The sequence below is a fragment of the Physeter macrocephalus genome, chromosome 18, assembly GCF_002837175.3.
Source record: "Physeter macrocephalus isolate SW-GA chromosome 18, ASM283717v5, whole genome shotgun sequence".
In the NCBI taxonomy this organism is placed as follows: domain Eukaryota; kingdom Metazoa; phylum Chordata; class Mammalia; order Artiodactyla; family Physeteridae; genus Physeter; species Physeter macrocephalus.
Window position 1 is genome coordinate 88,889,694 of NC_041231.1, and position 27,015 is coordinate 88,916,708.

General features: G+C 38.8%; 1 protein-coding gene across 2 annotated transcripts; it reads left to right on the top strand.

Moving 5' to 3' along the window:
• The first annotated feature begins 11,728 nt into the window (after window positions 1–11,728).
• Window positions 11,729–26,995, top strand: C18H6orf62 (chromosome 18 C6orf62 homolog). Of its 2 annotated transcripts, XM_028478625.2 has the most exons (6): window positions 11,729–12,775; window positions 13,968–14,121; window positions 15,857–16,033; window positions 17,273–17,395; window positions 21,245–21,379; window positions 25,600–26,995. In XM_028478625.2, the coding sequence occupies exons 2-6, from the start codon at window positions 13,993–13,995 to the stop codon at window positions 25,723–25,725; spliced, it is 690 nt and encodes a 229-aa protein (XP_028334426.1). In that variant the 5' UTR covers window positions 11,729–12,775; window positions 13,968–13,992; the 3' UTR covers window positions 25,726–26,995. The 2 variants fall into 2 exon arrangements, with proteins under 2 accessions (XP_028334426.1, XP_028334428.1); XM_028478627.2 differs by lacking the exon at window positions 13,968–14,121.
• Window positions 26,996–27,015: the final 20 nt, after the last annotated feature.

Here is a 27,015-nt window from a genome sequence, read left to right on the forward strand (position 1 = left end):
ACACAATGCCCCAAAGGTGACATCCTGTCCTGCCCAGAGAGATGTGGTTACTTCCCATCAGCCATGCAGTGTTTCTTTTAATGCAAACTAAGTTTGGGGACTATTTTAAAGTATCTGCATCCACTGTTGTACCAAGCTTGTGATGAACTAAAGTCTTTATCTTTTATTTTAAGACTTAATACCATTCTGAGTCTTTAATTGCACTTATGCAATTGATTTTTAAAAAAACTAAATATGAGATTTTACATTTATTCCTATTAAATATATCTTGAAGCTTCCAGCCCATGGAGGCCATGTTGATAGTCTCATGAGCTCTGAGGGCCAGAAGGTCACATTTTGAGGTTCCTTGTGGACATGAAGTTTCAGGGGACACTATTCAACCCACTATAAGGGAAAAATATGACTTGCTCAGTATATCATTAATGTTTTTCCCACCCTAACTACTTTGAAGAAAGAGGGAATTATGGTCCAAAATGAACCCAGAAGCTCAAACAATGTCATCATTGCCTTGTTTCTTTCTCTCCAACACTATGGCTTTGTTTTCCCCTATGTTGGCTTCATTCTCAAGCAAGCTTACCTCATGTGCCAGCAAAGATAGGTTCTAGCATCTCTCTAGGCTCATCCTCTTCATAGATTATGATCCAAGAAAAAATACAAATGACTTACCTGATAGTTCCAGCAAAATACCTAAGGAAGTCTCAGATAGACCTTGTTTGGCTCGTCTCTGAACCAATCACTGTGGACAGGGGAATGAACAAAGCTTACTCGGCCTAACCTGGGTCACATGCCCACCCCTAGTATGAGAGGTGAAATGACCCTACCTAAACCACAGGGAATAAGAATGGGGAAGGATGGTGCCCTAAGAGATCCTTGGTAGATGAAAATCACATTATTCCTTGCAAAGCTGAAAATAGCTTTATCAATAGCTTGATTGATAGTTTAACTGTACATAAAATTCTAGATTTATGATAATTTTCTTCCAAAATGTCTAAAGGAATATTTCATTGTTTTCTTTTTCCCCAGAATTTATTATGAAAAAGTTCAAAAGTACAGAAAAATTGAAAGCATTTTATGTGAACACCCATATGTCTATCACCTAGATTCTACAATTGTTATATTTACATTATCAACTATCTATCCATTATTCATCTGTCTATTCATCTGTTGATCCATCTTATTTCTTAGGCATTTCAAAATCAGTTTCAGACATTACTACACTTTACTCCCAAACATTTTGGCATGCATATCATTACCTAGAGTTCAATATTTGTTTATAATTTTTTAATTTGAGTTAAAATTTGTATACAACAAAAGGCAAAAATTTTAAGGGTACCATTCAATGAGTTTTGACACTGCAACCCAAATCCATATCAAGATACATGATGTTCCTTCATGTCCCTTTCCAGTAATTCCCTGTACCTACCCCTTGCAGAGACAACCGTTATTCTGGTTTTTTTTTTTCAATCATAGGTTAATTATACCTGTTTTAGGACTTCATGTAGATGGATTCATACAGTATTCATTCTTTGTAAGAATTATTTTATTCCACATAATGTTTTTGATGTTCGTCTACATCATAGTCTGTATCTATTCCACTGTATGAATGAATATACCACAGTTGATCCATTCCCCTATCGATAGACACATGGGGGCTGTTTCCAGTTTTCAGCTATTATAAATAAAGCTGTTATTCACATTCTTGTACACATGTTTTTGTGGGCATAGTTTTCAACTTTCTTGGACAGACACTTAGGAGTGGAATTGTTGAGTCATAGAATAGCTGTAGGTTTCATTTTATAAGGACCTGCCAGATCTTTATGCAAAGGAGTCGTACCGTTTTATAGTCTTCCAACAATATATGAGAGTTCTAGTTGCTCCACAGTCCTTGCCAACATTTGTTGTTGTCAGTCTTTTCAATTTCAGCCATATTGATGAATATGTTGTGATGTTTCATTTTGATTTTAGTGTTCATTCCCTAATGTCTAATGATTTTGAGCACTTTTTCATGTGCAATTTATATATTTTAGGTAGTGTCTAAGCAAATCTTTGTTCATTTAAAAATGTGGATTATCTTTTTATGAATTGTAGGGGTTCTTTCATATTCTGGATTCTACACCTTTGTCAAATATGTGTTTTGGAAATATTTTTTCCCAATCTGTGGCTTGACTATTCATTTTCTTTTTTTTTTTTTTTACAAATTTATTTATTTATTTATTTTTGGCTGCGTTGTGTCTTCATTGCTGCGTGTGGGCTTTCTCTAGTTGCAGTGAACGGGGGCTGCTTTTCATTGCAGTGTACGGGCTTCTCATTGCGGTGGCTTCTCTTGTTGCGGAACATGGGCTCTAGGTGCGCGGGCTTCAGTAGTTGTGGCATGCGGGCTCAGTAGTTGTGGCGCGCAGGCTTAGTTGCTCCGCGGCATGTGGAATCTTCCTGGACCAGGGCTCGAACCCGTGTCCCCTGCATTGGCAGGTAGATTCTTAACCACTGCGCCACCAGGGAAGTCCTATTCATTTTCTTAATAACATCTTTTTGATGAGCAGAAGTTTGAAAATTTGATGAATTTATCAATTCTTTCTTTTATGGTTTTTGCTGTCAGCATCCTTACTACTTCCAAGTCATGAAGAAATTCTGTGTTTTCTTCTATGTTTTTATTTTAGTTATTACATTTAGGTCAAGAATTCATCTCAATTTTTGTGTGTGGTTTGATGGGTGGGGGGTCAAGAATCTGTTTCCTCCCATATGAATATCCAGTAGTTTTAGCAATGTTTAAAAAAAGATTCTGTTGTTTTTTTGAAGTTGACCTATTTTCTCTCATCTCTGAGTGCTTTCTGGATCCTCTCTTCCTTAGTACATCTAATATTACCTTGCTTATCTTTCAGTATACCCTTTGAATCTGAAGATTCGTGGCTATCTTAGCTTTGGCATATTTTCTTCAATGATTTCTGTAACATCTTCTATTGTTGCACTTTCTTTGAGCTTTCTTTCTGGAATTCCTATTGGTTAGATCTTGGACCTGGATTGGACCTCTAGGTCTTTTATATTTTCACTTTATTTTTGGTCTTTTTCTGTTTTCTAATGTCATATTACCATCTTTCTAGAAAAAATTTCCGTTTGGGAAACATATTTTTAATTTCCAAGTGGCCGTTCTTGACTTTCTTGTTTTCCAAGTGTCTCTTATTATAGCACCCTGTTTTTTACATTAGGTGTTCACTGTCTTATAGAATACCTCTGAGAATATTAATTAGAGGTTTGAAAAAAATCTTTTTCTGTTACCCAAGTTGGTTCTTGTGAGGTCAGCTTTTATTTTTGCTTCTTCTGTTTTTTGGTTTTTTTTCTTTTCTGTTTTATGTAGCTGATTTCCTTTGTGTGTCCAGTGATGTGAGGGTGCTTTTTTTAACATTTGAAAAAGAGGAAATAGGCTGATTTTTTTCTAGATTTGTTTCTTCAACTGTTACATATCAGGCTGTTTTCTGCTAGTTAATTTCCCAGAAAAACAGAAGATATTGACAGAAAATTCTGTGTTCATGAGCAGAGCTTGCTAAACAGGGAGGCTTCTAGTTACAAGGAAAGGCTAGGGAGCCAGAGAGAGGAGGGCTTACCTGGACGGCTACCACTCACCTTAGCATTAGTTCATCAGTATTTAATTAAAGTTATTGTCTGCTTATTGTCCTGTTCTCATTACCCTTAGCTTTTATGGCTTTATTCATTTAAAAAATTCTTTACTGCTCTTTTAAATTGTGTATTGTAAGGGAGGGGAGACAAAAGTTTTTGCTTAGGCTGCTGTTTTGAACCAAATCTTTTTTGTGGTACGCGGGCCTCTCACTATCGTGGCCTCTCCCCTTGCGGAGCACAGGCTCCGGACGCGCAGGCCCAGTGGCCATGGCTCACGGGCCCAGCCGCTCCGCAGCATGTGGGATCTTCCCGGACCGGGGCACGAACCCGTGTCCCCTGCATCAGCAGGCGGACTCTCAACCACTGCGCCACCAGGGAAGCCCAAATCTTCTATCTTTTAAAAATTATTTCCTGCTCTTTCTAAATGGGCATCTTCCACTATATTTAGGTTATGTTTACTCTCTCATGGATATACCAGACTAGTAGCTACCTTCTTGCCCTCAGTTATTGTGTTTCCTTTCCAGATATTTCCTTCTTCTCTTCGCCCTCTTCTTCCACCTAAGCCTAATGAAATTTTTTCCCAACTTTTGAAGCTAACTTGAGCACACTTCCTCCATGAATCCCATCTGTTTAATCCAGCTTTCACTGACATCCCTTTCATCTTACTACTATCCAACTCACTACCTGTCATTCACAATTCAGCTCTTTTATTTAAAAATATTTATTTATTTATTTGGCTTCACCAGGTCTTAGTTGCAGCACGCAGGATCTTCTCTGTGGCATGTGGGATCTAGTTCCCTGGCCGGGGATTGAACCCGGGCCCCCCGCGTTGGGAGCATGGAGTCTTAACCACTGGACAACCAGGTAAGTCCCCACAATTCAGCTCTTAATTATACAGGCTAGTATTGCTCATTCTTGTTTCAGATGTTTATTGTTATGTTGGTAACTATTAAAAACTCTTTCGGAACAGGTATTTATTTTTTCTCTGTCCTTCAAAACACGTAGCATAGTATGCATGTGTAGTAGATATTCAGTAAGTATTTGTAATAACTTCCCTACTATTTGCAAGAAAGGAGGCAGATGACAGCTTTTTTTTTTTTCTTTCTTTCTGGAAACAGTAGGAGACCTGTCTTTGAATTGGAAGCTGAACTGGGGACACTCCATTCCGGGCAGAAGAAATGCTTATTCTTCTCCACTAAGGAAAAAAACAAGTTACATAGCATAAATGTTTGCCGAAAACAATGGAGATAGAATGATCCACTGAATCAACAGAGGCAAGAGTGGTTTGGAAAAAAACCAAAGTAACAAAATGTGATTTAAAAATACATTTTACAGTCTAGAATTCCACAACATTTCTGACAGTGGGTTCTCACAACATTGCTAACAGTGTCATTTTCAATTAAAAAGGAAAGAGGTCTAGTGGTGGAACAAGAGCAAGGGGATTCGTTATAAGTGCTGTTCACCAGATACCTTCTGGGCACATGGTAGGCTTGTACTGCCTTGATCCCATGAAGTTAGGGGTAGCCATGCAACTTGCTTTGGCCAAAGAAATGAGAGTGGGAGTGATGTCACTTCCAGGTGGAAGCTTTAAAAGCCAGTGAGGGATTTGCCGTATTCCTGTTTTCTGCTTCAGTGGTCATGGAAGCATGTGATGCTCCATAATTCTGAATTCTTAAAAGTCCATAATGAACAGTCTCTCTGAAGACCTGTGATGGAAACATAGTGTGACAGATAAACCTTTGTTGTTTAAAGCCACTGAGTATAAATTATTGCTGTCCAGGGTCAAGCAAACTACAGCCTGCAGGCCAGCTGTTTTGGTAAAATTTTATTGGAACACAGCGATGCCCATTTGTTTATGTATTGTCTGTGGCTGCTTTCACGTTACAGCTGAGTTGAATAGTTGCAACAGAGACTGTGTGGCCTTCAAGTCAAAAATATTTACTGTTACTCTTGAAGAAAAAGTTTGCTGACCTCTGACCTAGTCTGTCTTGCCTGTGATAGAACTAGAGGTCTTTGATAAGTGCCCTTATGCGGCCACTATCTGTTTTGTGCACAACGCAAATGACGTTTATAGTAGCCAGCCTCCAAGATAGCCCGGATGATCCCCATCTCTTGGTGTTCACCCCCTTGTGCATTTCCTTCTCACACTGAATAAGGGCTGACTTGTATGACCAATGCGGAAGTGATGCAGTATAGCTTCCAAGCCTATGTCATGAAAGACACTGTCACCTCCATCTCCCCCTCTCTGAGATCACTCTGGAGGAGGTCAGCTACCACCATGTTCTGAGGACACTCAAGAAGCCCTATGGAGAAGCCCATGTGGTAAGAAACTGCGGCCTCCTGCCAAGTCATGTGAGCCAAGCCTTCAGATGACTGCAGCCTTGGCCAACATCTTGACTGCAACCTCATGAGTGACTCTGAGCCCAGATCACACAGTTAAGCTACTCCTGAATCCTGATCCATGGAAATTATGAGACAGTAAATGTGTTGTTTTAAACCACTAAGTTTTGGCATAATTGGTTATGAAGAAATAATTAATGCAAGGTTCAAATGAAAAAGTGTACTGGTACTCTATATGCTTATATATATATTTGTACATAGAACTTTATACACACACATTATTTTATTACTAGACAAAGAATTTATGTACTTTAATAATTAGAGTATATTTGTGTGAATATACATAGGTAGAATTATCCTGTGAAGGAAATTATTATACATATATGTTATCTTCCCCATTTGCTTTTCAACACCTTAATCTTTGTGGAATAAAGGGTGAAATGTGTTCTGGGAAAGAAGGGAAAAAATTCCCCAGATATTTAAATTTTCCTTGATATGTAAACTGCTCAATTTGCTTTAAGTTCTTTGTAAAAGAATTGGGTAGAATGAATGGAGCAAACTTTTTTTTTTTTAATTGGAGTAAAATTGCTTTACAATGTTATGTTAGTTTCTGCTGTACAATGAAGTGAATCAGCTGTATGTATATCTATGTCCCCTCCCTCTTGGACCTCCCTCCTCCCCTTCCACCAACATCTAGGTCATCACAGAGCACCAGGCTGAGCTCCCTGTGCTCTACAGCAGGTTCCCACTAGCTATCTGTTTACACATGGTAGTGTATTTTTGTCAAACCTAATCTCCCAATTCGTCCCACCCTCCCCTTCCCTCCGTGTCCACATGTCCGTTCTCTACATCTACGTCTCTATTCCTGCCCTACAAATAGGTTCATCTGTACCATTTTTCTAGGTTCCACTTATATGCGTTAATATACGATATTTGTTCTTCTCTTTCTGGCTTACTTTACTCTGTATGGCAGACTCTAGGTCCATCCACATCTCTACAAATGACCCAATTTCGTTCCTTTTTATGACTGAGTAATATTCCATTGTATATATGTGCCACATCTTCTTTATCCATTCATCTATCGTTGGACATTTAGGTTGTTTCCATGTCTTGGCTATTGTAAATAGAGCTGCAATGAACATTGGGGTACATGTGTCCTTTTGAATTATGTTTTTCTCAGGGCAGGGTGTATGCCCAGTAGTGGGATTGGAGCAAACTCTTTATAATACTTTATTTCTAATGGTGATCATGTATTTCTAACAAAAGTGTCAGAAGCCAGATTTTTCCAACTGACTGCTATAACCTTCCTATATACATTAAATGGAATAGTTAGTAATAGCATTTGGAATTTGGGGAGTGACAGGGAATCAAGAAAGATCTTTGAAGTGAAGTTTATAGTGAAGAAGCAAAAGTCAGTGGGAGCCAGGGTTCAAGGAAAACGAAATTAAAATGTTTCTGATGGCATTTACTTTTTCTTTTACAAATTGAGACTAACAGACAAAGATAATGGGTAAAAAATTCCTCCTCAAATAGTATCAGCAGATTCTTCTGGACAGCAGTCTGTACATCTTTAACCCAAAGTATAAACAAGAGGGCGTGAAATAATATTTTTGGATAATACCTGTGGGCATACAGCATGAGAAGTAGAAAAGAAAAAAGGAAAGTCAGGAGAGAGAAAGAAAGGAAGTGGGGAAAGAAGAAGAGGTTAAACAATAAAGAAAAAACATAGTGCGGTGTAAGTATCCCCAGCTTATTCCTCTGGTTCTTAACTGTGTTCCACACTTAGGATAACGCTGGTTACCTGGCCAAATCTTATTTTCCAAGCCTGTAACTTGCTTTAGGCCTTCAGTAAATATTCAACTATCAGGCTGCAAATAAGTACTGACCTCCACAGTTCAGGCCTACGTGAAATTAGGGTAAGCCTAGAGGAGAAATTAACTATTTCCTTATGCTCCCCCCACACCCCAGAAAAGGCCCAGAAAACAAATACAATTTCTCCTTTTATATCATTTTTGTTTAGTAACCATGTGACTGCTGTGGATGGGAGGGCTGTATGTGCCAGAGTGTGTGCTGTGAATAAACCCCCTTGGACTGTGGAATTTTATTGCCCCATATTATCAGTTACCTTAGATGGTACACCTGTAAGGTTGAAATCTGGAGACGAGGCTCTGGTGCTGCTGCTTTTAGGATCAGACTGGAGAGTTTCAGAACTAGTTCTCTAGGCCTGGATTGACTTAAGCATAAACTTGTTCTGTATAGATGTTTGTCATGCTTATTAAACTGTAAGTCATACATATGACCGAAATCAAGGCCCATGTCTGATAAACTTAACAGCATTAATGAAGGGAGACAAAATATTTGCGAATTCCTAAAACAGCTAGTATGGTTACTGGCCGTAATTGTAGTTATAGAGAAAACTGAGCTAGAAGTGTTTTCTTCCTCCAGGGAACATTGCTGCTATTCCTTGGCTCATGTCACTGAGACCTGACACAGATCCACAGCACAGTGTCTTAGGATTTGTTCAGCTTGTGACCAGGTGTCTCCAATTCTATTTCATAGGAGCTGAAACTGAAAACTTCATTTTTTACCTCAACATCTGCTCCATCCTGCTTTTTCACGATTATTATAGCAGTGTAAAAAGTTTTCAGTGGTTTCATAGCTAAGACACCAAAAGCACAAGTAACAAGAAAAAACAGATAAAATTAACTTGAACAAAATTTAAAACTTTGTGTTGCAAAGACCACCACCAAGAAAGGGAAAACCCACAACCCATAGTATGGGAGCAAATATTTGCAAATCATATAGCTGATAAGGGACTTGTATCTAGAATAAAGAACTCCTGCATCTCAATAATAAAAAGACAAGTAAATCAACTCCAAAAAAATGGGCAAAATCTCTGAATAGAAATTTCTCCAAAGAAGATAGAACAGCCAAAAGCACGTGAAAAGATGTTCAACACCATTAATCATTACAGAAAGGCAAATCAAAACCAATGTCAGATACCACTTCACAGCCACTAGGATGACTATTATCAAAAAGGCAGATAATAACAAGGATGTGGAGAAATTAGAGTCCTTATACACTGCTGACTAAAATGTAAAATGATGCCAACACTTTGTAAAAACAGTCTGGCAGTTTCTCAAATGGTTAAAGATAGAGTTAACATTTGCCCCGTAATTCCATCCAAGAGAACTGAAAACAGAAGTCTACACAAAAACATTTACACAAATGCTCATAGCAGCATTATTCCTTTTATGTATGTGTGTATGTGTGTATGTTTTGGCTGCGTTGGGTCTTCGTTGCTGCACGCGGGCTTTCTCTAGTTGCGGTGAGCGGGGGCTACTCTTTGTTTGCTGTGTGCGGGCTTCTCATTGCGGTGGCTTCTCTTGTTACGGAGCACGGGCTCTAGGCACGCGGGCTGCAGTAGTTGTGGCATGCGGGCGCTGACTCGTGGGCTCTAGAGTGCAGGCTCAGTAGTTGTGGCACACGGGCTTAGTTGCTCCGCGGCATGTGGGATCTTCCCGGACCAGGGCTCGAACCTGTGTCCTCTGTACTGGCAGGCAGATTCTTAACCACTGCGCCACCAGGGAAGTCCCAGCAGCATTATTCTTAATAGCCAAAAAGCAGAAACAACCTAAAAGTCCATCCGCTGATGAATGGATCAACAAAATATGGAATAGCCATTCAATGGAATGTTATTCGGCAATAAAAAAAGTTAAGTACTGAAACCTGCTACAACACAGATGAACCTTGAAAACATTAGGCTAAGTAAAGGACCATGCATTGTATGATTCCATACATATGAAATGTCCAAAAAAGGAAAATCTATAGAGACAGAACATAGATTAGTGGTTGGGCTGGGAAGAGGCAGAAGTGGAGCGACTGCTACTGGGCATGGGGTTTCTTGTTTGGGTGTTGAAAATGTTCTCAAATTCTGGTGATGGTTGCACAACTCTGTGAATATACTAAAATCCATTGAATTGTACACTTTAAATAGGTAAAGTCTGTGGTGTGTGGATTTTATTTCTAATAAAGCTACTTTAAAAAAAAAAACTCTTCCAAGGAGATGATCTTGGATACAAATTAGGGCCAGATCAAGAAGACATGAACCATTATTATTTTTTTATATCTTTTTTTAAAACCCAATGTCCTAAACTACCTGAAATCCTCAATTTTACCCTTTGAGTTTTCTGCACAGTTATCATTATGTGATTGTGAAAATCCATCAGAGACGCACTAGGAAAATGCTAGATTTATCTTTCAAGGTTAGCAATAATTTTGAAACCTCAGGAATCTCATCTTTTAGTTGTGAACAATTTATTTTGAAGTGTGGGTCGCAATGATTCTTTTAACTCATGGGTGAAAAATATGTCATTACAGGTAATCTATTTTGATTTTACCAAGTGAAGAGCAGTAATTTGGGGACCCAATAGAGTTCTAAAATTTCATCACAGAGAGTAGCTCATAAAGGATTATGTAGGCTTTGCTTTTATTGAGTGTTGGCCTTTGCTGATTACTTATTTATATAACTGAGTTTTTATAGGCACACTGGAGCTCTGAAAAATGGGATTCATTGCTTTTTGGTGCCAAAGACCCGTGATTTGGATGTGTGGGTCCGTCCCACAGTACCCTCTTCATATTTTGAGGAAGACAGAGAACCACCTAAGGGACAGGTCCTAGGTCTAAGGTCCTGATTGACGGATTGCCATATAAATTGTGTTCTCCAAACGTATGGACACCAAGGGGGGAAAGCCGTGGAGGGGTGGTGGTGGTGTGATGAATTGGTTGATTGGGATTGACATGTATACGCTGATGCGTAGAAAACTGATGACTAATAAGAACCTGCTGTACAAAAAAAAAGATAAAATAAAATTCAAAAACTCAAAAAAAAAAGAAAGAAATTGTGTTCTCAAAGTAGGGTTAAAATGATCCAAGGGGCAGGTTCGGCAGTTTTTCTGCTAAGCCACAGCAGCAACGCTCCAACGGCGTCTCTCACCTTCTTCGGAGCTTGAGGGCCGCCCTCCCTCCCTGCGCACGTGGCGAGGTGGGGACAGAGAGCCACGTGCGACCAACGTGAGCCACTTTCTGCTGCACGCTGTTTAAATTCCAGGTATTGGAAATGAATTTTCAGCCGCAAGATACCGCGGGGCAGACCAGAAGGACTACCAATCAGTGGTTTAGAAATAAAACCACAACGAACTGAAATGAGAGTCTTCGCCTCCTCTTCCGACACACACTTCCCTTCTCCTCCCTCACTCCGCCTCCTTCGCCTTCGCTTACTCTCTGCCCACCGGCTCCGCCCCGTCCCGCGACCCGGCGGAGTCTAAAAGGCGGACGAGACCAGCGAAGAGCGAATCCATCCTGGGGCTTCGTCTGGGAGGGCATAAGGGCGTGGCTCTATGACGACAGAGGGGGAGGGGCTAGGGGGCCAACCCTGGAGCCCGGGACCTCCCGACAGAGGGGGCGGAGGCAGAATGGGTCGGCCCTTTCCACGCCCTATGGAAACTCCATACTGGACAAAAGGGGAGTGTGTATTCTCAAACTTCCCTTTGAGGCGGGAATGTTAACTAAGAAGCTTAAGCTCAAAGAGTCACCCTTTTAAAAGCTTGCTCACACCCTCTGCTCCAGCTCTTCTTTCCTCCCTCCTTTGACAACCATGTAAACCTTCCGCCCTTCCAGTTTTTTCTCCCTCTTCGCTTCTGCGTAGATGGTGGCGGCCCGCGGGGTGCGCAGCCGCAGAGAGTTCGGGGCGGTGCCGGTGAGGGGCGGGTGACGCAGCGGTCGTCGCTGCCATTTTAAGTTGTTTGTTCTCGCTTCTCTTCTCAAACGCGACTCTGCCCCGGACCCGGGAGGCGCCGAAGTCGCCGCCGCCGCTTCCGCAGCCACCGGTGGGGGCGAAACCGAGCTGTGCCACCGCGGAAGCCCACCCTCCGCTTCAGCATCTCCCCCCTCCTGGTCTCCTCGACCTTCTTTCCGAGAGCCGGAACTCGACCTGTGCGGAGAAGAAAGACTCCAGAACAGATGCTTGAACTGAAATAACTTTATTTTGGGGGGTTTACTTCGCTGACAGACCCCCCCCTTAGCGCAGGGCTCCCTTCCCCTTCCTCCCTTCCCCCTCCGCCGCCAGTACAAATCCGACCCCCCTCTTCCTCCTCGTTTCTCCTCCTCCTCTCTTTCTCTCGCCGTCTCCGCGTCCTTCCAGTCCGCCGCCGCCCGGGGCGCCGAGCCAGACTATGGGTCCCAGGTGGGGGCTGAGCGGCGGCAGCAGCGCGGGCGGCCCGGTCACAGTGCGCACTGCAGCGGGGATGGAGGGGCTCAGTTGGCTGGTGGTTTTCTCTTGACATGGCTCCTGCCCGTGCTGCGAGCAGCGCCCCCGCCGCCGCCTCCTCTTCCGCCGCCGCCAACGCTCCGCCCGCGGGCTGCGGCTAGAGGGCCCGAACCCCGCCCGAGAGTCGGTCAGTGAGTCCCGGTCTCCGCGGGGACAGGGAGGGGACTTCCCCGTCACCCACCCCCGCCCCAGCTGCCTCGAGTCCACCCTCTATCCCTTTGGGAAACCAACTAACGACCCCGCCCTAAGCAATTCAAACTCGGGAAACATGGTCTGTTCAACGTGAGAGCGGAATCCGGGAACTTAATTTTTTTTTTTCTTGGGGGGGGTGGGGTGGGCATACTTTAAAAAGTAATTAATATTAACGCAACTATTTTCTTTTCTTCCCACTGATCCTTCCCATTTACCCTCTCCCGCCTCCTCCACCCGGGCGGGGATTGTTTCCACGATGAAATGAGTGAAAACCCGAGTGATCCAGTGTCTCCCGTGGTGCGAGTGAGTCGCTGCCGCTGAAGGCAAAGGGTGGGGGTGGGAACTGGGGGGTGGAAGGCCGGTGGTCCCCGGGCACTGCCTGGGATTTGGGAGAAGAGCCCGCCACCTTTGCCTCAGCAATGCTCACAAGAAGATAAGTCGCACTCCCCACGGTCTTGCACGGGGGCAGATTCATTGGGAAGGCTCCCTTGGGGAATGTAGGACTCATTGCAGGACTGGGGGTGTTGGGATCCCGGGCATTAATCAGGTCTAACCACAGAGCCGGAGTCATTATTGTATCGTATTCTGAACCCCCTTTCCCTGTGCCATCATGATTCTCCTTGGCAGCAGCATTAGCAGCCGCCTGAGGGTGAAAATGTGGGTGATGGGGAAGTTGGTAATGACTCCGCTGTTTTTTCTTATGGCTCCTTTGGGCAACAGCTGCCCGCCCCCGGTATACACTGTAGTTGATTGCAGGGAAACCCTGTACCTCTCCCCTTCCTTCTCTACCGATTTTGCACTTTTCTCTTTGCTCACCACCAAGTGTAATCAATAACACGCACTGATAATACATAGCAATAGTGAAATCTGAAATAACTAAGAATTAATTAGGTACTACAGCCATGGATCTGGCTGGGTAAAATCCAATTGGGTATTTCAGTTTCATTCACCTACCCTGTTTTGGGGGGGTTATTTTGGTGGCTTTTTTTTCCCCTTTCCTTTTTTTTTTTTTTTTTTTTTTTGGCATTCAGAAAGCAAGGATCACAGCCCCCCTCCCCATTCCTTTTCATTATCCCTTCTCTGAAAAGAGGGAAAAAAATCCGGATGGATTTTAAGGATTGGACTGATGTCAGCTGTGTTTTATCGCACACCTAAATCCTATTAATAGGTTTTTCAGTTCCCCCACCTTTATTTTGGCAGTTAAGCCAAATGTGTTTTCCAAAAAGTTAGTTCAAGTATTTTCTCCTTTCTTTCCTTCCTTCCCTTCCTTTTTCCCATCTGACCCCAAACGTTATTGTCCAAACATGACTGGACAGCAGCTTTTGTTTCTTGACCCTGTAATATGACAGTCTGCTAATATTGCCAGAAGGTGCAGTTTTTGGGTTACAGTCGTGATTTTAGCTATTCAATCATATTAGCAGGAAAAAAATGACTTGTTTCTGTTGTACTTGAGTCTTAAGAAAAAGTGCCCATAGTTTAGTGACAATTTCCAAAGGCTTTAGTACCACCTGTATTTCAAAATGGGGGACCCAAACTCCCGGAAGAAACAAGCTCTGAACAGACTACGTGCTCAGCTTAGAAAGAAAAAAGAATCTCTAGCTGACCAGTTTGACTTCAAGATGTATATTGCCTTTGTATTCAAGGAGAAGGTAATTTAAAGTTCTTAATGTGAATTAGCACAAGTGATTTTTGAGGTTAAAGAGTGGTTGACAAAAGTCTACATTTGTGTGCTTTAACTTTGACCCTTGTGGGTGATTATCTCAATCACAGGAGTTGCGGTATAACTATGAATGGAAGGCTTGAGTGCTCGTTGGTTTGGTATTACTTAATTCTAAAGCTTCTTAGGATCCACTTTTAGTTAACACGGGGTGGGTAGCATTGTAAAACTCATTTATGTTTTACAGTGAATTTCATTTATGTGGAGTTACGTAGAGAACTTGATAACTGAATTTAAAGACTGTGTAAAGTATACAGAATGTTTGAAAGGAGTAAGTTAGAATCAAAATGTTTATATGCTGAAAGCGGTCTGGTTCATCAACTCCGTTAACTTTTCTTATGGTACATTTAACGAAATAGAATGCACTTTAATTCTTAGGAGCAATTGATTACTGTAAAGGTTTAATTAGCGTTTAGAAGTGCGGTTGATTAAAATTCAAAATGACCAAAAGAAGTTTAAATTTTTTTTGTCTTAATGAGAATTAATTCCACAGTTAAATAGCAAATAATGAGTTGTGAGTAGTGAAGGAGAACATGATAAAAGCAGTATTTTTTTGCAACTTAAAATAATGGACTGTTTCTTAGATAATCCATCTCTCTTTGACATGAGGTCAGGTTATGAATATTAAGGAAATACTACTTTGATTTTGTGCTTAAATTATGAGCTAATTTCACATCAGAAACATCTTCTTAGCATGGTATCTCTTTAATATTTGAAAGTTTCCCACGTTTTTACCCCACTATTAAAAAAGATACTAGTATTCAATATTTAAGAATGCTTTTAGCTGCTAGAGTATAGCATTTTAAAGTGGTTTCAAAAGTGGTTTGTTTTGAAATATCACGGATTTACTTTTCTTTTCCTTTTTTTGTTAATTGCAGAATTGATGAGATTTTAAAGACATTATAATGTAGGTTCACTAGAAATAAATACAAGATATAAGTAGTGAGACTAGATCTTTGAATTTAATCTGTGAGATGCCCCAAATTATACCATCTAGCTCTCCTAACACCTATGAAAACCTGCGTTTATTCTTTGAGTGGACAGTATCCAGGCAGTTGTCTGAGCAGTTGATAAATTTTATAACCTAAATTAATGATGAGTCCTTGATCTTAACTACGTTTGAAGATTTGGTAGACGTTTTTTTTCCCTCCTCTTGAATGTTGACGCTTGTAGTTACATAATATCCAGAAGGAGTAATGGAAATTGACCCTTTAAGGAGTGAAGCTGTTAATTTGTCTGAAGAGCTTTGATTTTAACTGCTGAGATTTTAATTTGGCTGTATGTAGGACCAGTTAAGTGAATTTACATCAAGAGTAAATCACTGTTTTTTTTTTTAACCTTAGGGGTATCTGGTGTTTGTTTCTCACAGCATTTAAGAAATATTGTGTAAAATAAGTACTTGCTATGGTTACCATAATGCTGTAAAACCATGCAGTTAAGTAAACATTCTGATAAGAGCCTGTGTGTGTGTGTGGTAGACAAGTAAGGGGGTTGGGGGAAGAACAGAAGGATCCACCTGTTAGAAAATCTGTGTTATCAGTACAAAAATTAACATCAGTTAAGAATTTTGCTGAGTTAGAATAAAGGTACATGACATTGTAATATGAACTCTGGGTGTTAAGACAGTGTGCTACCTGTGGGTTAATACACGTTTTTTTTTCTTTTAGAAGAAAAAATCAGCACTCTTTGAAGTGTCTGAGGTTATACCAGTCATGACAAATAATTATGAAGAAAATATCCTGAAAGGTGTGCGAGATTCCAGCTATTCCTTAGAAAGTTCTATAGAGCTTTTACAGAAGGATGTGGTACAGCTCCATGCTCCTCGATACCAGTCTATGAGAAGGGTAAATTCTGTTTTTGTCTTGGTTTTGGTAGGTTTTTGTGAGTTAAAACTTGGGTTTTTCTTCCTCCTAAGAGTGGGTAGTTAATTATGGTCATAAATCTCTTTAAAAGTGGAATTTAAATAAAGCAAGGATAACTTTCTTATGTGTTATTATGTTGGTAATTATGTACATTGTTGCTGTGATGCGTGGTTTATATTACTGTTCATTGGGATTTCCTTTTTCAGGGGAGAACATCATGCCCCTATAAGTAAGGAATTTTGCTTAACTTCTGCAGCTCATTGAAAGAAAGTTAGTCTGGGCAAACTTGAACAAGAGGTCCCTAGGATTAGTGGGCTTGTTGGGGAGGCTGGAGATAACCATATACTGGTCTGGAAGGAGGTTAGTTGGCCTCAATAATCAGCATACAACAAAAATAGCATTTCACCTGTGATTAGAAGGTAGTGATTCATATTAGAGGTTCTGATTTTGAAGAGTGGAAATAATGGTACAAGGACCTAAAAAAAAAGAAAAGACAAAAAGAGCTTCGGTTGAAGTTTTCACCATGCACTGAGTTAAGATCTTAATGTGAAAAACATTGGACTGAGTGATTATATGTGGACTCTATAAGATAAAAGTTAGAATTAGGTCATGAGCTGTTCAGATTGTATACAAACCTCTTAAAAGACATAAAATGGGGCTTCCCTGGTGGCGCAGTGGTTGAGAATCCGCCTGCCGATGCAGGGGACACGGGTTCGTGCCCCGGTCCGGGAAGATCCCACGTGCCGCGGAGCGGCTGGGCCCGTGAGCCATGGCCGCTGAGCCTGCGCGTCCGGAGCCTGTGCTCCGCAACGGGAGAGGCCACAACAGTGAGAGGCCCGTGTAACACAGACACACACACACACACACATAAAATGATACATGGTTGACCTTTGAGCAACACAGATTTGCACCAACTGCCAGGATCCACTTATAAGCAGATTTTTTCAGTAAATACATATACAATACTACTCAATCCACAGTTGGTTGAATTCACAGATGCAGGACTGTAGATGTATGGGGGGCTGGCTATAAAGTTGTATGCTGAAATTTCAACTCTGGTCATTGCCATTCATGCCCAGGCTGTTCGAGGGTCAGCTGTATAGTGGACCTTTTGCACTTGTAAAATGTTTCTGTAGTCAAACCCTGTAAGTTGTGACATTGCTTGTTATGGCTTTGTTTCTTTGAAAGTAATTTTTTTTTTTTTTTTTTTTCATTTTATAGGATGTAATTGGCTGTACTCAGGAGATGGATTTCATTCTTTGGCCTCGGAATGATATTGAAAAAATCGTCTGTCTCCTGTTCTCTCGGTGGAAAGAATCTGATGAGCCTTTTAGGCCTGTTCAGGTATTTTATTCTAAAATAAGTGTGGTGAACATGTAAACAAGTTGAAAACTCAGAATAGGGTCCAATTTAAGAAATTCTTTGGGAATATGCTAATAAGTTTTACTTCATGAGTCCCTCCTCGCCTTTTGACTGTTGTAATGCAAGAATAGAAAGCGTTTGGATTATAGAATCTCTTGAGAATGAGGTGGTTCTAACTATCCAGTGTGTCCTTGAAATTATGGTCAGAGAAAATCTTTTAAGGTAGACATTTGTTTATTCATAGAGGAGGCCATAGATGAACTTCAGAAAATCTCTTCCCCTGCACCACACACTCTCCTAAAATACTTTATACTTAACCCTGGTTGTCAAAGGAATCTAAGAAATGAATTAAGAAACCCTTTTCTAGGAGTTGATTTGCATATAAAACTTTATAGGAGAAAAGTAAATGTAGTAGTGGTTCTTAATTAACTTTCCTTGACATCTTGCTGTGTTTTGACTTGTCATTTAATGTGCTTGGCAATTTCTAGTGCTTTATTTCAGGGCATTTACCTGGGTGTTGATTTTAATTTTATTTATAGTGTGTGTGTGTATATATATATATATATATACACACACACACACACACACACACACGTATATGAATGGAAGGAAGTGTACAACAAGATCCACCGAAGTGTTAATTATGGTTAGTTTTAGGTCAGATATAGCTAACTTTTCCTTTTTTACTTAAATATATGTATGTGTTTCAGTAAATTTCCATATGAGCATACTTATTTAACAATCAGAAAAACAAAGAAATAATTACATTTATTTAAAGACTCAACTTTATATACTAAGCTAAATATTAGAAGGCTTATTTTAAGTTAATTGCTTAGGAATATGAAAATTGTCATTGAAAAAATTTTGCATTTATCCACTACTACGAAGTATCTTTATAGTGCTTTTGGGTGTGATAGGCAAATTGGTATACTCCTCGTGTCCCCATGGTAATGTTGCTACACATTAGCCCAAATTATCATTCCTTTTTCTAAGATTCATTTGACGGTAGTAAGTTGTAAAGATAATGCATAGGCTAAATAGAGGTGAACGTATCATATATTTGTGTCTTTTAATAGATGATATCTGACTAACATGAGTGTACTGGAGAATTTAAGTTGAATATAAAAGGCAGGAAGACGGGAATGGAGAGGGCATGTTTACATGGTTATCAGGGCATGTCTTACACATCATCCGTAACTGCTCTCCAGAAGCACTGCTAGGATTTTTTTTTTTTTTTTTTTAGTTCACAATTTCCCATTGGAAAAATTTAGGTCCACTTATCACAGTATATTTTTGAATTTCTAGTACCCTGTCTTTTCCTCTGAGACCTTTTTAAAAGAATCATTGTATGAAAATAGTCTTGTCTCAAGTAACTTTTCTTTAAAATCATGGCTGTTATATTGAGTGTTGACTGTGCTAGGCTGTCTCTTAAATATATACATTGAATCTTAGTCCTTACAATAAACTAGGTAGATAAGGGACCTCCTTTTGCACAGAAACTGAGTCAGAGATTAGGTAAATAATCCAAGGTCATGCAGTTAAGTGGCAGTCAAGATGTTAAGTCTAGACTGACTGTAAAGCTTACGCTCTTAATTCGCTACCCTGTACTGTGGAAAGCTCCCCGAACGATAAAACCTTAACTTACGCGCTGAATATAAGCAGTAGGATGTCGGTAATAGCTTTATAATTTTAGAATTCTACTGCAGTAAATAAGGTAACAATGTAAAAACAAATACACTTCTCTGAAGTAATTTACTATACATAAATATCCTGAATGAGAAGCTTTAAATAAAAATAATATAGTTTTTTCTCTCAAGATAGATGAGAAAAGGAAAAGTAAACTTTTAACTCACACACTTTTTTTTTTTTTTTGACTCGAAGCAGTTTAAAATCTGAATACGTCAGCCGTGAGATTTAATAGGAACCAGAGTAAAGATTGTTTTGAACTATCCAGTTCTACTGTATTCATAGTGCTGTGAAGTACAGAGAAGTACTAGTAAAGTAGATCTCTTCTTTCCTCTTCATCCTTCATGCTGTTGCTTTAGGTTAGCTCTTCATCACACTATTAAAACATTCATGACTTTTCTTCCGGGAATTATTTCTTACATGGTACCTATTAGAGTTTTCTTTTCAGTGTGGACCATTTCTTCCCAAATCTTTGGATATTCAAATAGGATAGAATTGAAGTGCCATAGAAATACAGGCAAGGTCTTTTCCAGTCTCACTCAAATCTCTTTTTAGTGTGATACTCTACTGGCCTCTTCCATCCACCCTGATATTTGCCATATTGAAACACTTGAGGCTTGCTTTCTTGAGCAGTGTCTTGATCTTGACACTTGTGTGTGTGTGTGTAGGTTCTGTTTCCTAGAACGGCATTTTCCAAAGTACTTAACCATTACTATTTTCCCCAAGGAAAATTACTGTCATCTTTCAAGGCCCAATCCAAAATCACCTCCTAATATTGCACTCATTTTCTACTCTGTTAATTATTTCTTCTTTCTTCCCATAGCACTTTAACAGTAAGAACCCATTTTAGGTTTTTTACAAATAACCACATCTTATTCAGGGAAAGATTTGAAGCATGTTAGGTTTTATATTTCTATGTGCTTTTCCTCTTCAGCAGTATGTGAGTCCCTTAAGGTTGAGATAGTCTTATTCATATTTTTCAATATCTAATAGCATGCTTTTTGTATTCTGAGTTCAATAAATATTTGAATTGTGCAGAGGTACAATTCAGTATTATACTTTACATACAGTAGTACATAGGGGATACCATGTCATCTTTTGCGTTATGGTTTATGAGAAAAACTACTGGGTAGTAAAATCCTAGATAGCAGGAACTGATGTTTTTTCCATGTTAGTATTTTCTGCTTTGACATAATAGAATAAAGATTGTTTGAACTGAATGGACTAATAATCATTTTTACAGTTCACTATCTAAATATCAGATTAAGGTTTCCAGGTTTCTTGAACTCCCCGTTAGCCTGGTGTTTTCACCTAGCATTTGGCCTCTTCGCAGACATTTTGTGGGAGGATTGTGTGAATCTTCCTCATGTTAAAAGATTAAAAGAATATTATGACTGACTTGATAACTGTTCTTCATAACATAAAAAAAAGTTTTTTAATCATCTGAAAAAATACATATAAAAATGTTTTTTAAAAATTTGAGGGGTTCCTGTATCCTCAGATGCTCATACTTGTGAGGATTGGAAGCATATTTCAGGTGTGGGCTTTACATTTCGTTTACTCCTCTTAACTGATGGGTTAGAGCCCTGTTTTAAGTCTAAAAAAGTTAAGGGATTTGTACAGGTCGTATAAGTAGTGAGACGTGCAGCTGGGATTGGAATATAAATAGATTTCTTTCCAAGAACCATCTACAGTGTTCCTTATATGTTATAATAGGAAGAAGGGATGTGTCATTGGGCTTAAAGTACTAAGGTAGGAATCTTGAGCTGAGTGGGTTTGAAAATCTGATTTTATGATATTTGGCTTAAAATCATTGAGTATTAGGATTTAGTCAGTTTGGTATAGTTTTTCTTGAAGGTCAAATTATGAAGTGCTATCCAGTAGAACTTTCTGTGATGAAGGAAATCTGTATCTCAAGAGACTATTTAGAATGGAGGCCACAAGCCACATGTGACTATTGATCGTATTGATATGTGGCTAGTACTACTAAAGAACTGAATTTTAAATTGCATTTAATTAATATAAATTTAGCTTCTATTGGTTACCATACTGAACAGCACAACTCTATGCATATGAGTGCAGTTGATGTTTCAGGTGGTATAACATGTTTGGGGTTACACATAAACATTTATATTTCTTAATTAGGCCAAATTTGAGTTTCATCACGGTGACTATGAAAAACAGTTTCTGCACGTACTGAGCCGAAAGGACAAGACTGGAATTGTTGTCAACAATCCTAACCAGTCAGTGTTTCTCTTCATTGACAGACAGCACTTGCAGGTAAGCTGGTTTTTACTTTTTTTTTTAAACCACATAAGGGCTCATTTTAAAAGCTTATTGGTTAGCAAACTGTTTTCTATATGTTACTTAATTCTGTTTTGCTCCTTCAACATGGCATTAATTTTGAAGTTACTTAAAAACCAAGAAACAGACGTCCTGACCTTAACCTAGAACAGTGGTTCCCAAACTTTGCTGCATATTAGAACTACCTGGGGAGCTTTTAAAAGTCATGATTCCAGTGTGCAATAATCAGACTCCTTACTTTGAATAAAATCCTCAAGTGATAACACATTATGTTTTGAGAAGCACTGGCCTAGACCTTTTAAATAAATATCTGAAAGGATGAGGCACTTCTGTTTTTAAAAGGTCCACATGTGTTTTAAATAAGTACTTCCAATTTAAATAGCAATCCAGGTATTCCAAATTGATTTTTATTCTGTAAAATGTTGTTTATTCTTAGCAATCTACGCCTAAATATCATCACTTAGAATTTATAGTAGATAATACTTTGTTATTAACCTTTAAAAATGGCATCATTTTAATTTATTTAGCATTCATTCAACAAATGAGCGCTAAGTGCCAGGCACTGTACAGCAATGAACAAGTTAGAAATTCCTTTTGGGTTGACATTCCATTGTGGGAGACCTAGAAGTAGATAAGCAAAATATACAGTTAGATAGTGATAAGTGCTAAGAGAAAAGGGGGAATTACATAAACTGTTGGGTATGAATTCTTAGATGGTGTCACCAGAGAAGGCCTCATTGAGAAGGTGATTTAAATTAAGACTTATTTTAAAAGTACACTATTAATTGCATTGTAGAACATTTTTGTTTTTATTTAAGAGCGCGAGTCTATGCAAGGTACTAGAAAAATACAAATGGGAATCATACTGCTACCTTCAAGGAGCTGATAGACTGACTACTTGGGAAGATTGTACATTTTCCATCTTGTAAAAAGTGAAGTAATTATGGTGTAGGTACAAATAAAAAAACTGGGAATTAAGAAGAAGATTAATTTCACTGGAAGCATCTGATAAAACTGATGGAAAAACCATACAATTTAGGTGGGGTGTTTTTGGTTTTGGGCTTTTTGTTCTCAGTTTCTTCACCTCAGCTCTCCTTTGGTGAATACTTTTTAGTTGACTCTTTTTTCCTTTTTAATCGCCTGTAGTGTACTTCAATTTGAGTTACTTGTTGAGAAAATACTGTATAGCAGGGTATTGACTTATATTGTGGAATCCACAACAGAGATTTTTAGTCATAGAAGATTTAATAATAACATACACTAGTGTAGCAACTTCATTTTCACGCGAATATGTATGAGATCAGTAATACTATATAGAGATGACTAGTGAATTGAAGGAGTTTCTTGGCTAAATAAGTTAACGAATCATCTCTTTTTATGTATCGAGGTCAGGTATTCTTCATGTTTTATGAAGCAAACAGCTTGAATTCTTTTAATGAAAAGAAAATTATAAGCTCATAAGCTAAATTTGGGTTGTAGGTAGGGTGTGACCAGTAGTCTCAGTTTGTCTGGAATGTCCTGGTTTTAATACTGTAAAGTCCCAAGTCCTAGAAACCCCTCAGTCAGTCCTGGGCAAACTGGGATCACTGGTATCCCCTAGTTGTAGATGAATTTGTTCTCAGTGCTTTTAGTGCTTTTAGTCCTCTTCTTCCACTCAGGTTCTGTTCTCGATCTTCATAAGCTGGAGATGTGTTGCTGTATTTGCATTATATGGAAGAATCAGCCTCCACTAGTTCATGAGGGAATTGATATAATAGTGGTGGCCACCACCTATAGTATACAGTTGATGCTTGAACAATTCAGGGGTTAAGGGTGCCAACCCCTGTACAGTTTGCATATGACTTTTGACTCCTCATAAACTTAACTAGTCTACTGTTGACTGGAAGCCTTACTAATAATGTAAATGGTCGATTAACACGTATTTTGTATGTTATGTGTGTTATATATTGTATTTTTAACAATAAAGCTGAACAGAAGATGTTAAGAAAATCTTAAGAGAAAATATACTTACAGTACTGTACTGTATTTACTGATACCTAAGTTTATGAATTTTATTTACAAGATGAATTGTCAGTAACTACAATATTTTATATGATACAAAACACTAGGTGTTATATTAGTAACATCTACTAATTATATTAGTAACATTAGGCATCAGAAAGGATAATGTGAAAAAAAATTCATATTTATTTACAGGTATAATGATCCATATATTGATAATGAAGAAGTGCAGTATGGTTGCTTTGTGGCAGCCTCTAGTGTAATTGATACGATTGCTTCTTGGTAGCCTAGCTGTCCACTAACGAATGCTAATGAATGAATCGTTATGAAAGTTTTATGGCATACAGTATTATAGTCATATTCATAATACAGTATTAGAAACATTGTAGCTTTTTTTTTTTTTTTTTTTTTTTTGTGGTACGCGGGCCTCTCACTGCTGTGGCCTCTCCCGTTGCGGAGCACAGGCTCAGCGGCCATGGCTCACGGGCCCAACCGCTCCGCGGCATGTGGGATCCTCCCGGACCGGGGCACAAACCCACGTCCCCTGCAACGGCAGGGGGACTCTCAACCACTGCGCCACCAGGGAAGCCCTGTAACATTTTTTTTAAAAGCCACTTACAGGCTATGTCATTTCTCCAGTTGTGAGAGAGGCGTACTGTATGGTAATGTAATCCTTTGAAAGCAAAGCAATAAAACAGGTAGAAAACTAACACATTAATTATATATTAAATGTCACTCACCTTATGCCTGTGTAAGGATAGACTAGGGTCTGCAGTTGACCCTTGAATGACACAGGTTAGAGCTATGCTGGTCCACTTAATACACGAAATTTTTTCAATAAATACATACTACAGTACTGCACAATCCGCAGTTGGTTGAATTCATGGTTGGTTGAATCTGCTGATCTGGAACCGTGTATATGGAGGGAAGACTAAACTATATGCAGATTTTCAACTGCAGGTAGGGTCGGTGCCCCACCCTGTGTTGTTCAAGGGTCATCTGTACATATATTTTATGCATTCATGACACACTTAACTTTTTTTGATATTTCTAGTCTGTGTGGTTTGTCTATTTTTTTCAAATTATCACAGATCTCCAAAATTTTTCCAATATATTTATTGGAAAAAATTTGCATGTAAGTGGACCTGAGCAGCCCAAACCCACGTTGTTCAAGGGTCAACTATATTATGTACCAGACTCTATACTAAGAGCTTTACGTGTATGAGCTCATTTAATCCTCACAACAGTCTTCTGAGGTGTAGATCTTACTACTCCCATTTTATAGCTAAGGAAATCAAGAAATTAAGAAATTTGATAAAAATCATCTAGCAGAGATCTTCTGCCCTTTATATCCTAATATATATGATAAGGGCTAGAGCAAAAAAATTTTGAATGCGCAGTGGTATAGAGGCACATGCCTAGAGTCTGAATAGTCAGTCATAGGTTGTTTTAAAAGTTAAAATGAAAAATATATATGTATAGGTTCATTTACATATGTAGGTAGCTAGTCTGCTTCAGACATTGGCAATGGCAGTCTTTCGCCTTTTTTTTTAAGAGGTGCTATAGTGAAAAGATGCAAAACTTGAAGGCAGTTCTGGGTTCAGATTTCGTCTTCCACTTACTAGCAGTGGTTATTTGTGAAAGCACCTAGCACTTGTTTATCAGATGTTAGATGTTAAAATGGTAACTGCTTTTTAAAAACTACTTAGAGTTTGATTTAACTGTTAATACTTTGGTCTTCTAGTGCTTTCCCCCAGGATACGCTTAAATCTACCTATTTCTAATCTCTCTGCTCTCTACTCTCACCACATCTGCTGTCTTTCTGTATACAAATGTGATTGCAAACCTCTATTCAAATCTATCTCCATGAAATGCTAACCCTAATTTCTTTTAGCAAGTAGTCTGTGTTTGACTTTCCTAACTTTCAATTTTTTATTCTGCATAAACTCTGTAAACATTTAGTCTATAATCATGTTTACTCTGTTTTCTTTATATTTTGTATGGCAAGGTTCTGTCCTATTTAGGCTAAGGTCCCTATGGATGGGAACCATAATTTCTTCCCTTACTCTATATGCTTTGTTACTGTGTCCATAAGTGCTTAATAAATTGTGGGAGATGGACTTCATGTGATAATCGGTCATTTATGTTAAAGTCTTTATTTATTAAGAATATTAAAAAAATTTTTCCCCTTCCAGACTCCAAAAAACAAAGCTACAATCTTCAAGTTATGCAGCATCTGCCTCTACCTGCCACAGGAGCAGCTTACCCACTGGGCAGTTGGCACCATAGAGGATCACCTCCATCCTTATATGCCAGAATAGAGTGCTGACCAGCAAAATGGAGAAGATCAGAGAGTGCAGCAGCAGTTTTTTTTCTTTTTTTCTTACCACTTTATTCTTTCAGAGTTTAAAGAAAATGGACTCATGCACAGAACACTATGCATTTTGAAACTTGTTCATCCTGGATTTTTTTTTTTTATCATTTGTATCTCAGAACTTAAATTAGATGTCTTCTGCACAGACTGTGTGAAAGAAGATGCTTTGCATATTTGCTGCACTGCATCAGCGTCTTACTAAAAATGTGAAATGAAAGGACTATTGTACACTGAAATGCTTAAATGTATCTGAAAGCACAAGGTGATACTCATTTTTGATAGTCTTTCCATTTGTGCTGGTTTTTGCCTCTTTGACATCTGTCATCAGTATTTGGAGGGTGAGAAGTGAATGTAACAGGTATAAATAACATTTTAAAAACTTACAGCTTTGCTATAATCACATTGTTCCAGAGCACTGTCAGATTCATTCTAATGACCAGAAGTGGTTGTTTAAAAAAAAAAGAAAAAAGAAAATACAACCATGGGAAAGAAATCTTAAATGAAAAAAGCATCTCATTGTAGGCATTCTTGCCTCATATATTACTGGGCCATGTTTGTTTCCTGGTACTCATATGTATTTTATTTCCAGATCTCTTTCCCCAAGTTGCTGTTATGAAAGAGCATTCTGCTGAGTGTGGATACAGTTATACACATTAAAGCAGATCTGGAGTCTGAAGTAGCTAAGCAGCTATAAAACTGAGAAATACATTCATAGCTGCAGAAACTATAATAGGTAGAGGACTTTCCTTTTGGTTTTTGTTTTGTTTTTTGGTTTTAAAGAGATTTTTATTATAAAGGAAAAAATTCCAGTGAATTGTGCAGAAATACTGGTTTTTACACCACCCTAAAGGAAAACTTAGGGTTTTTTGAAGTAGAAAAGTTACTAAAGTTGGGATCTTAAATTGTGAAAACATACAAAAACACCATTGAGTGTCAAAGTTCTAAAAGGAGAACTCATTTTGTGCAATGAACATAAGGAAAGACTACTGTATAGTTTTTTTTGTTTTTGGGTTTTATTTTTCTTTTAAATGAAGAAAAGCTTTGCTTAAGGGTTGCATACTTTTATCGGAGTAAATCTGAATGATCCTACTCCTTTGGAGTAAAACTTAGTGCTTACCAGTTTCCAATTGTATTTAGCTTCTGGTTGGAATTTGAATAAATGAAAACCTAAATAAAATAGGTGAAAGTTCCCTGACTATTCAGGTGAATACACAAAACTCGAAGTGGTAACTTTTCT

Bases quoted from the DNA above. Each gene is read 5' to 3' on its own strand.
- C18H6orf62 (XM_028478625.2), top strand. From the start codon at position 13,993: ATGGGGGACCCAAACTCCCGGAAGAAACAAGCTCTGAACAGACTACGT. The intron at 14,122-15,856 runs GTAATTTAAAGT...TTTTTCTTTTAG, and splicing joins CCTTTGTATTCAAGGAGAAG to AAGAAAAAATCAGCACTCTT. The intron at 21,380-25,599 runs GTAAGCTGGTTT...TTCCCCTTCCAG, and splicing joins TTGACAGACAGCACTTGCAG to ACTCCAAAAAACAAAGCTAC.